The 11928-nt window shown below is 33.8% G+C and overlaps 1 protein-coding gene across 1 annotated transcript; it reads right to left on the bottom strand.

Moving 5' to 3' along the window:
• Positions 1–6845: 6845 nt before the first annotated feature.
• On the bottom strand, positions 6846–10372 carry LOC139522309 (ryncolin-2-like). Its single transcript, XM_071315850.1, has 6 exons — positions 10235–10372; positions 9968–10048; positions 9598–9728; positions 9002–9098; positions 8367–8531; positions 6846–7142 (listed from the first exon to the last, which is right to left on the bottom strand). Exons 1-6 carry the CDS (start codon positions 10323–10325, stop codon positions 6898–6900), a joined length of 810 nt encoding a protein of 269 aa, XP_071171951.1. The 5' UTR covers positions 10326–10372; the 3' UTR covers positions 6846–6897.
• Positions 10373–11928: the final 1556 nt, after the last annotated feature.

The following is an 11928-nucleotide window of genomic DNA, read 5'->3' as shown; positions in this document are numbered from 1 at the left end:
TAAAAATGGTAAGCCGAAATGGTAAATGGTAAACCATTTTGGTAATGGTTCACCAAAGTATAAATACGGTGGAGAGAAAGGATAAGGTTTAGTACGACTTTACCCTGGGCAAGTAACACACGCTAATTCCAAGCGATTTAAATATACATGTACCGAAACCATTTACCAGACTAAGTAATAACCAGACTATTTCCGTATAATGTGGGCTTGTTAGTTCCATAACAAGTTGTATTTATAGAATAACTTCTCGAGAGAAACGTTGTCTTTTAACATTGAATTTGATTTACCATTTGCCGATTACCAAACTATAGTTCGTAGACCATGTAGACTTTCGGGGTATAATATTTCCGCTATCCATTTTCTTTGCGATATTCTAATAAAGTGTGGTATTTATTTGTTAAACTAGAATACTGTTAAGTTATTTAATATGTGTACGCATTGTTGATATTTATAATACATCTTAAAGTAAATACAAGTTGATTTTTATTTAACGAGTCTGTTATTCTTACAAAAACCTAAACGGAACCAAACTAAGATCTATCAGAATACAACAACGTACCACAAAACCTATACAGAACCAACTGTAGATCTACCCGAATACCACGATACCAGAGAACCACGTTACCAAAGAAGAGTCGCCAGTTATAACTTTAGTTCATATGTTCCAGTCTTATAGCAACACACTAAGGGTTCCAATATTTATAGTTAACACCAAAGCTTGACCGCTCGGTTATCGTTACAGTGGTGGCAGCGGTGGGATGTACCTACATTTTTATATTCTTACAATAAGTTGAATAAAATTTTAAGATAAGGCATAAATTAAATAAGTAAAATGGATAGCGCGGAAAATAGATTTGAAACACCTAGGTTAACTGCCCAGGGTAGACCAGTACTCCCCCGATTTCGGTCCTGTGAAACTTGCCATGATCTGACGCCGACCGGAGAGATAAGCATAAGAGTGAACCAAGATCAATGGCCCTCACAAGAGAATACAGATAGATACGAAAAGGATGGTATACACCATACTGACAAAAGGCCATTGTCAGGAGGTCTATCACCATCAACGAAAGTGGCCATTGACCAAGCGAAAAATAAGGAAGTTTCAAATAGGGCAACGGTTGTGCATTTGGAACCAAATGCGACGTGGCCGGTAAAACAGAATCTTGGTGAAGAGTCAAGCACTCTTTATAACCATGCTGCCAGGTCTAGGTATGGGTTTTGGAGTCAGAAAGCAGAGGGTTCTACTATAGCAGAGGGTATTGCTATAGCAGAGGGTTATGCCGGGGCAGAGGTTACTGCAGAGGCAAAGGGTTCTGCTGAGGGAGACTCCGGGAATACAAGACAAGGCGCAACGTCTTGTGAATCCAGATGGGATTCGGGAGATTTACCTAGGACTTTGGACCGGGGCGTACTCCATAATATGGGGGCAACGTACCAAGCATTACCTTTGACGTCCCGCGGACGATTCAGAGTTGGGGTTAACGGGACCGACCATGAACACCGTACTGATGAAATGACCAGTAATTTAAATTATTCTGGCATTAGCAATAAACCAAATTTTGAGCGTGATTATGATATAAACTTACAAAATACAAACTGTTACAAAAAGAAACCAGTACTTTATGATGGAGAGACTAATTGGGAAGACTATTTAGTTTAGTTTGGATTAAAAGAGGGACGAAAGATACCAAAGGGACAGTCAAACTCATAAATCTAAAACAAACTGACAACGCCATGGCTAAAAATGAAAAAGACAAACAGAAAAACAATAGTATACATGACACAACATAGAAAACTAAAGAATAAACAACACGAACCCCACCAAAAACTAGGGGTGATCTCAGGTGCTCCGGAAGGGTAAGCAGATCCTGCTCCACATGTGGCACCCGTCGTGTTGTTTATGTGATTACAAATCCGGTAAATAGTCTAATTCGGTAGGTCACATTCATGAAAGGGAAGGGGATTGTAGTTACGACGTAAGGAACATATCCGATATCATTTGTGAAACGGTTATTTCATAACGGTCAACCAACTCGTGATGGCGTCCGTAAAATTTACGAAGGGATGATTTCAACTTCACCATTTGGAACTCTTGGTTTAATAGCTTCCTTGTGAGCAGTAACCCTCTATCAAGAAAATCATGATAGGAAATGCAAGCACGGGAATATCGTATCAATTGGGAGATATATACCCCGTATGCAGGTGCTGCTGGAATGTTGCTACTTAGAAATGGAAAGTTCACAATTGGAAAGCTGAAATCATCTCTTTTGTCGTAAAGTTTAGTTTTCAATCGACCCTCATTGTCAATTTCTAGATGTAAGTCAAGATATGAAACCGACTTAACTGTATCTGTAGTATCCTTTATCTCCAATTCGATGGGATAGATGCGTTCCACATAGTCACCAAATTTTGAATTGTTTAGTGAAAGAACGTCATCTATATAGCGGAAAGTGGAGTTAAAGGATTAATTGCGGCAATTAATAAATGGTCTGACCTAGAGAAAGCTTTAGAATTAGCTACTAGCTTAAGAGGTTCCGCCCAAAGTATTTTAACCAATTTAAGACCAAAGATGCGGTAAAATTTTGTACAACTAACTGCCGCTTTAGCGTCACGTTTTCAACCAGAAAACCAAGCAGAATTGTACAGGGCGCAAATGAAAAGTAAAATACGCGGACGCACGGAACATATACCTGAATTAGGCCAAGACATTAAACGTCTAGTAAGATTAGCGTATCCATCAGCTCCAATGGAGGTTAAGGAACTTTTAGCACGTGATTGTTTTATTGATTCCCTTAATGATGCTGACATGGAATGGGCCATTTTCCAGGCCAAAGCAAAAAATATTGACAACGCAATTCAAGTAGCTCTTGAATATGAAGCCTTCCAAAACAACAGACGTAAATACTGTAAATAAATATATAATAAGTTTGATTTAGATAGGGAAATTTATTTGTCTGAACAATTTGATGACATTTCAGGTCGTCTTTCAAAAATTCAATATAACAGAAATAACAATTTTTAATTCCAAGAAATAAAAGTGGTAGACCAAATGACTGGTCGGGGAAACTATTAGAAGCTGAAACTGAGTACCATGTTTTAGCAGAGACTTAGAAATTATGATTTATAGAGTCCATTAATTGTGAGAAATTCAGTCAGATAAATACATTCTGATAGTTTATATGTAATTGTCAATGTTTTTGACATAGCATTAAATTGTTTGATTGATACCAGGTCCATTGTATGTGGATAGTTTTTTTTATTATTATTTGTTATACATCCATGAAAAATACCATGTCCAAGATTGTGAAGACAGTGTTAACCAATACACGTAGTGGGATACCCCTGCATGACTAATTGAAGCGTAGTTATGCCGATGGGGACTGCTGTATTACCAACACAGTCTAATAAATACTCGGTATCGTGTCTCATTATTGCTGACATAGATATACTTGTATCAATGATTATTGAGTTTGATTTTTATAGATAAAAGTCCATGTGTATATTGGATAAGGGAAAGAGTTTTTTTTTTAATTAAGTGTCAATTTATTTCAGATTTTTATTGATATTGTTAACATTTATTGATTGTTGTGTAATATGTAATTTGTTTTCAGGAAAATTATTTGTAAAATAGCGCTATATGAACATTCGTCCCGCAGAGAATATTTGATGGTGCTCTATAAACATTTGTCAGAATACACAGAATTATTTCTGATGCGAGAACATGCATAACGAGAAGAAGAAGTGTTGCTGCTTAATGAACATATAAACATTCGTTAAAATAAACAGAACTCGTTTTTATGAACAATCGTTATGTGAAGAAGAGATGTTGGTGCTATATGAACATTTACAAAACTAAAGCATCATAAAGAACTGTGCGGAAGTCAAACTTAGCGGGAAGACGAAAATGAACAATGAACACTCAGAAGATTGTAATTAATTTGATCAAATATTGTTTTATAATTTTGAATATGTATGTTATAGAATATTTAAATGAAGGATATTGAAGAAGTTGTTTTAAATTTTAGGGAATGTCTTTTCATGTTTGGGGACAAACATTATTTTTCAAAGGTGGGGAGACTGAAACGAAATGGGGGTCCCTTGAAATGGAACTTGTTTTCCCTAAAATTATGTGATGATGTTGTTAAAACCTTACCGTAAATTTACGTACTGTTCCTATTATATATTTATTGTACAACTTTGTGTAAACATTGTTAACTTTTTATTATTCTTACCTTTGTTTTTACAATCGGAACAGCTGTGAATTGTTTACTTCAAATGAAGTACACCAATGACGTCATAACCTATTTTTGTTATGACGTCGGCTCTGGCTTTGGTAATTTCGGTAAATGGTAAGCCGAAATGGTAAAAATGGTAAGCCGAAATGGTAAATGGTAAACCATTTTGGTAATGGTTTACCAAAGTATAAATACGGTGGAGAGAAAGGATAAGGTTTAGTACGACTTTACCCTGGGCAAGTAACACACGCTAATTCCAAGCGATTTAAATATACATGTACCGAAACCATTTACCAGACTAAGTAATAACCAGACTATTTCCGTATAATGTGGGCTTGTTAGTTCTATAACAAGTTGTATTTATAGAATAACTTCTCGAGAGAAACGTTGTCTTTTAACATTGAATTTGATTTACCATTTGCCGATTACCAAACTATAGTTCGTAGACCATGTAGACTTTCGGGGTATAATATTTCCGCTATCCATTTTCTTTGCGATATTCTAATAAAGTGTGGTATTTATTTGTTAAACTAGAATACTGTTAAGTTATTTAATATGTGTACGCATTGTTGATATTTATAATACATCTTAAAGTAAATACAAGTTGATTTTTATTTAACGAGTCTGTTATTCTTACAAAAACCTAAACGGAACCAAACTAAGATCTATCAGAATACAACAACGTACCACAAAACCTATACAGAACCAACTGTAGATCTACCCGAATACCACGATACCAGAGAACCACGTTACCAAAGAAGAGTCGCCAGTTATAACTTTAGTTCATATGTTCCAGTCTTATAGCAACACACTAAGGGTTCCAATATTTATAGTTAACACCAAAGCTTGACCGCTCGGTTATCGTTACAGTCTTGTATTATTTTAATTTTAGTTTCTTGTGTACAATTTGGAAATTAGTATGGCGTTCATTATCACTGGACTAGTATATATTTGTTTAGGGACCAGCTGAAGGACGCCTTCGGGTGCGGGAATTTCTCGCTTCATTGAAGACCTGTTGGTGACCCTCTGCTGTTGTTTTTTATTTGGTCGGGTTGTTGTCTCTTTGACACATTCCCCATTTCCATTCTCAATTTTATGATTGTTGAATTGTTTTTGTTACTCTATTGGTGATAACGTAGAGTTATCTGCTTTGAAATAAAGTAGTTTTCATTGCATGACTATTTGAAACTACCATGTACCCAGATTAATTTTTTTTAACTGCAATTTGAATTTGATCATATAGACTTCTAGTTCTTCAATAATCGACAGAGGTTTTCACTTTTTGGCAGATCAAAGGGAAAAGGCACATCAAATATTCCAAGTTACTGAAAAGACTACTGAAAGAAGTAAATTTTCACCTCAAGTGTTCGGATTGACTGTTTTGATCAAGTTTTTTTGTCTTCAGTTATGTGTTTGAGCTCCTGATTCCATAATGGGGACTTTCTGTTTTTATTTTTTCATGAAGTTGGATATTTTCGTTATTTTACTTTTTGTTTTGTCTTATAGCAAGCCATGCACTTCTGCATACAGTGTTAATGCACATGCATTCAGCGTGAATTGATTATTTTCATTGTCAAATATTTTGAAGAGTAAGATTCCACGTTCTTCCAGTACGTAAGTAAGGAAAGCCACCATTTCACATTCGGTTTTTTTTGGTATATGATCCTTAGAAAATAAATTAAAAAACTCACATATTATACACCAAAATATCATTTTGTTTATAAATAAACATTGACGTGATGTAGAAGTACCGAGCCTACTCAAATGGATATCACAGAAAACTGATCAAACAGTAAACGTTATATTAAAAATAGATAAAAAAGACAAATACAAGAACAATATAACACGTTATTAAACTAATAACGTCAGTACGCAGAATATATACATCACGACCATCATGTATAATTTGTAAAGTGGATAAGGAGTATTTATCAACAAGGTCTTGGTACCTTCCGATGAACTTTTTTTTAGAAAAAAAAACGAGACGTTCTGACATCAACTGGTTCATCAACTTTCTGCTCAGACACTGGTGACGTTTTACAAAGTCTGAGTAGGAGCCGAAAACTATCAAAAAATATCAAATAAGTAAGGAAATGTATATCCCATATGCAGGTGAAATTGGTATATTGCTACTAAGGTAGAGGAAATTGATAATTTCAAAATAAAATCATCTCGTTTGTCATAGCTTCTGGTACTTAGATGAATGTGTATGTCAAATTCGAGGTTTAAGTCTATAAATGAGGCGGATGGAGCCGTTTCTGTTGTTTCTGTAATTTCTAGTCCTGAGGGATATATTAATGGAACCCAACAGACACTAAGTAAATATCTGAGAGTACTCACAGTTACTGACAGCCAGTTTAAAGCCACAAACAACTAATTAAAAAAGCATACATCCAAGCGTTCTGTTCATCAGGTATACGTATGACTATAAAGTTAAAAAGTCAAACCTATAAGACTTTGAGAGCATTTTCAGCTTAATAAAACCTTCAAAAATTAACATTGAAGAGAGGGATATCCAATATACTAAAGAAATGATCAATATACATGTATGTACACATTTAACGTGCATTTGTATTCGAGAGGAGAACAAGTAATAACGATAACAAGATATATTTTCAATACAATGGTTTATCTGCATTTATTTTAATGATAGCACACTCTGTTAGAGACGTTTCCTACGAATCATCATTGACGTTGTCTTCATTGACTGAGATCCTTTCCACTGACTCCATCGCAATCCTTTGGTATCCTTTTTATTTCCTAGATACAGTCCGTTCAGATTAGAGTCATGACAGTTGTTATACCACCAAGCACCTTTGTAATTCTTTGCACACTCACCGCTAGTATTGTCATTATCCTTATCTTTTGTCGAGAAAGCACGATCATTATGTCGCTTCAAAGCATCACCTATTATTTAAACAAAAAAATGTAGACTCGATAACGATGAAAATAAAAACAACTTCATATGCACTGCATATTCAGTAATATCGTTTTAGCTACAACAATAGTGATTCACCAAATAATTTTATTATTAAATGTGAATAAATGATCTACAGTGGTTAGGCTAATAAATTGTAAGCATCCTGGTTTCTATAAATTAGACATATAGAGTACTAGATTTTATAACAATTAATGCTCTGAATAAAAACCAATAGACAACTTTCGAGGTCGATGCATTTCCGTCAAAAACTCTGGTTTTAGTGAACGTCATTTGTGCGTTTAGGGGCGTCGTCACTTCCATTCCAATGTTGAGCGAGTGGTTGGAAAACTATAATTCTATATTGTACGAATTATTCTGCAAATTGAATTCTCAAAATTGACAATCAGCATTGCTGTCATTAGGGAATTGTCATTAAGTACCTACAGAACATTCATTATTTCTAGTTTATCCTGCACAATGACGATCACTAAGACGCTTGATGAACGTAAATAGTGCAGGGATACAGGCGACCCCCTCTATCTGGTAAATGACAAAAGGCGCGTATAATTGACGAGTTTTTTTCGGTGACGGATGAACTCGAAAGTGGTCTATTACATCCATTTCTTGAAGATTTTGGAAACAGTTTGAAATAATTGTATTTCATCAAATTGCTAATTTATTTCAATTTCACATTCTGCAAATCACAAATGGACAATTTCATCTTCCATATGATATACTAGTATAAAGCAAACAACCAAACCATGAACACAAATTCATATTTTTTTAAATAGTAATTTGTCTTTTGCAAGTTCATACAGGCTTATTATGATTAATACCGAATTCAAATTTGAATGTGTAAGGGCTTAGTGCTTGTACATATGTAAATTTTAGATACGTTTTATAATCTAATACTGAATGCAGTGATAATTCAAGTGTCCAGTGTGTTCTTATTTTGCATTGCCACCATCTTAAAAGCCGGATTAACTTTAAACAGCATTTTAAATTTCGTTTTATTAAACCTACTCATTACATTCTTGTGCCGTATAAGAAAAAATCACAAAAACACTGAACGCGGAGGTAATTTCAAAACTTAAAGTCACCAATCGAGTGGCAAAATCAAAATCTCAAACAAGTGTACTTTCAACTATTCTATGAAAACAGTGGAACAAGAGCTTAGTGAATTCAAAACTTAATTTAAATATAAATATTACCTGCCGTTCCACTATAACCATTCACTGTTAGTTTGTAGTTAGTTGACTCGTCGCCAATGTAGAAGTTAGAATATTTGGCATAGGCTTTATCACCATTGAAATCCTCCAGGTTTACTCTAAGCTCATACTGTCCTCGTGATGTTAGTTTATATAGTTTGTCATTACCTTTAAAAATCGAAGTAAAGGAAAGGAGGAAATTTAAGATGGAGATGTTGGTCCTTTTTATATTTAACCTTCTTTTATATTAGATTTAACAAACATGAGTAAATTTAGCATAATTTGTCGTTTTGAAACCTATCCAATATAGTCGAATTAAAGACGGACTGCTAAAAAGGAGTATAACAACAATAATTTGGTCACCTGTTAAATACATAAACATACAAAATATGAAGCAGCTCAATCAAAAAAGCAACGGTTTGATTTATGACAAAACAATAAACGAAAAAAACAAAGATTACAGACAACAACCAATGACAACCACTGACACACAGCCTACTGAATTGGGAAAGTTACATTTCGATAACAGAGGGGAACACATGTTTATAAGCACACAGACTTCACCATGATCTTTGACAATTATGTAAGAGTACACCACATAAAAATCTAGTGGATGCGTAAAATTTGAAAATACTGACCTAACCAGAATTCCGTATTGAAATGACCAAATCCGTTTACATAGTCTTCCCATCCTCGGTAGAAATCTACTTTACCGTCTTGTCTTCGCTGAAAAACCTAGAATTCAAATCAGTGAAATAAACGTTATTTAAAGTGGCGTGCTCCAGGTTACTGGTGCATTTACTGAATAAGACAAAATCCTGTAAATTACATGTGTGCATATTATATTACATAATTTATAAAAATACGAAACTTATATTACCTCTATAATAATCAAATACTAATTAGATATAGGAAGATGTGTAATGAGATGTGATATGAACAGCAAGCTATAAAGTGCCCCAAAAATTACTAGTGTAAAACTATTCAAACGCGAAAACCAAATGTGTAATCTATATAAAAACACTGATGAAACTCATAAACAGACGACAACCACTAAACATCAGATTCCTCTTTATCGGTAGAATTACAGAGCAAGATATTTCGATAATTAAAAAGCGAGGACTTTCACGCCCTCTACAGTGAGGTACTATATTACCATAAAATATGAAATAAGCTTCTTTTTATAGATTATTCACTAGCTTTTACTCATCATCTAATATTTAAATATTCTTACCGTCCACCCTCCCTCGTCCGTCTCCATAGCACAGTACGCCTTAAATCCAGCGCCACCTGCCGGGAATATTTTGTAGACTCCACTTTTGTAATGTTTTCGGTCTAAATCCGAGCAGTCTCGCACATGAGGCCCTGTATGTGTAAATTCATATGAAAATATAAGAGCAAACCTAAAATATTTGGTAAAGCTATAGCATTTATCTTCACAAATTGATCTATCAAACCAAAAAAGGTTTTATGTTTATACAAATCTTGAATTGTATTTTTTGGTTTATAAGATATTACATTATTATATTGACACAGGCGTACTCTAAAAATCAATTTATACCTAGAACTAAATTTTTAAGTGAGTTCATGTATTTGCTTTTTACCTGAAGGCATCAAAGATCTGTATTTACCAGTTGCCAAGATGCTGAGTACTCGTTCAGCCGTTTTCCCATAAAAGCAAACTCCTTAAAAACAACCAATAAAACAGATAAGAACAAAAATGAAATGAATACATAGATAAATATATGAGCAAAATTCACTCTATAACAATAAGAAAACCACTGTACGATGTAAAAATTGGAAATAATTTTACACTTAGTACAATAATTTACAGAGTAAATCACACCAATTTCTGTTATAAATTTAAATACCAGAATCTGAAGTGGATGTAAGTTTTCCATCTGCATATGTGTTTGCTAAAAGCAGCACCAATACAAGACCAAAGCACATTGTCAGCCACATATGTATCTTTGAACGAAACACTTTCAATGAACCTGGTATAAATATGAAACAACTTGTACACGCTTTATACATTAGTTTAAATGTCAAATGTCGCGTGACTTATTTTGGCAACAGATTGGAAAGGTGAACATTTCTAGGAACAACTTTGAATTTCTACGAAGTTGTCTTTTTATATTCATGAAATATTTTATTTTGGCACAAACTTTAACACTTTCCCCCTTTCTTCCATTTTGTTTATTTTCATCGTCTCCTCGAGCATTTTGGTTGAAAAATTCGCATTTCCGCACGTTATATATAATTGGCACATTTGGACGTCGGGCACTTGTAATTTATTGATTCATATGTCACGGCATCTGCCTAGACTTATAAAACTTCACCATAGACACAATTTATAAGTTCCATGCATAGAGCTATTAATAACATTATATAAACTATAGTTTTATACCTTAAGAGCTGAAATACGGGGGATAATCAAATTGTCTGTTTTCGTGGGTTTTTGTTGTCAATTTTGACGATTGTCGATTGCGGGGCTGTGTTTAGTTTGAAAATGTAGAGCGTATGTTAGCATGGTTATGTTACCGAATTTATTAGACAATATGAATAATAAAATTTTTAAAAAATCGGACTTTTATGTCAATTAGTCACATAACTACATTTTGTACACGTGTTCTTCGGCTAATTTGAAGAGAAATTGATTTTTGATTACGTCTTTAAAATGCCGTTGTCATAGTGAACAAAGGGGAATAATTTTAGAACCTCCTAAAAGAAGGTCGGTATATTTCGATCCCAAACATGCAATGAAATATTATCAACAGATTGAAAAACACAAACTAAATCAATTGAAAATTTTAACCATGCAGTTAAACAACTCTGATAAACGGTACTGTTTGTGTAAGGCAGGCACAGTTTTTTTTTCATAGCTAAACTGAAGACACTTTAATAAAAAAAAATATGAGATTCCTGCAATTGATACAAGTATTCAATACAGTAATATTTTTATCTACTTCACAGAAAAATCAACTATACATGTATATCAACAAAAGTAGACAAACATTAAAAAAGTCATACAATTTTTATAGAAAAGAATGAAATAGAATATTCTTATCTGCCAAATCAATTAAGAATGCAGAAACACAGAAATTAAATTTTTCAAAAAACATTTTTTGTCTTCGATATTTTGCATACTGGTATTCTTTACAATATTTTGAAGGCACTTCTTAAGGTTTATGTACCCTTCTGTAGCCATTTTTGTACGAATTTTTCAAACCTCAATTGTATCAAAACTAAAGATATAACAATTAATAGAGATAGGCCATTTAGTACATGTTCCAAGGGGAAACTTGATGCAAAGCATTATTTTTTACTGTTTCATTGCATTTGATAGAAAAAAGGTCTTTGTGGCAAATAAATCAAGATTTTTATAGAAAATCCACAGCGTTTAATACAGTGATTTTTGTTATAAAATTTGAAACATAAATAACTCACTTGATTTTCTATGATGTGCTAGTGTTTATGTTTTACAAAAAGTTCTAAGTAACCTGTAAATTCCAAAACACCTCGTGCTGAGTCACTAAAGTCGAGCGCACCCTTAAAGGTGTACTTG

This window comes from Mytilus edulis, chromosome 5, assembly GCF_963676685.1.
Source record: "Mytilus edulis chromosome 5, xbMytEdul2.2, whole genome shotgun sequence".
Taxonomy (NCBI): Eukaryota; Metazoa; Mollusca; class Bivalvia; order Mytilida; family Mytilidae; genus Mytilus; species Mytilus edulis.
The sequence above is the reverse complement of the archived record's forward strand: the minus strand, read 5'-3'. Positions and strand labels throughout refer to the sequence as shown.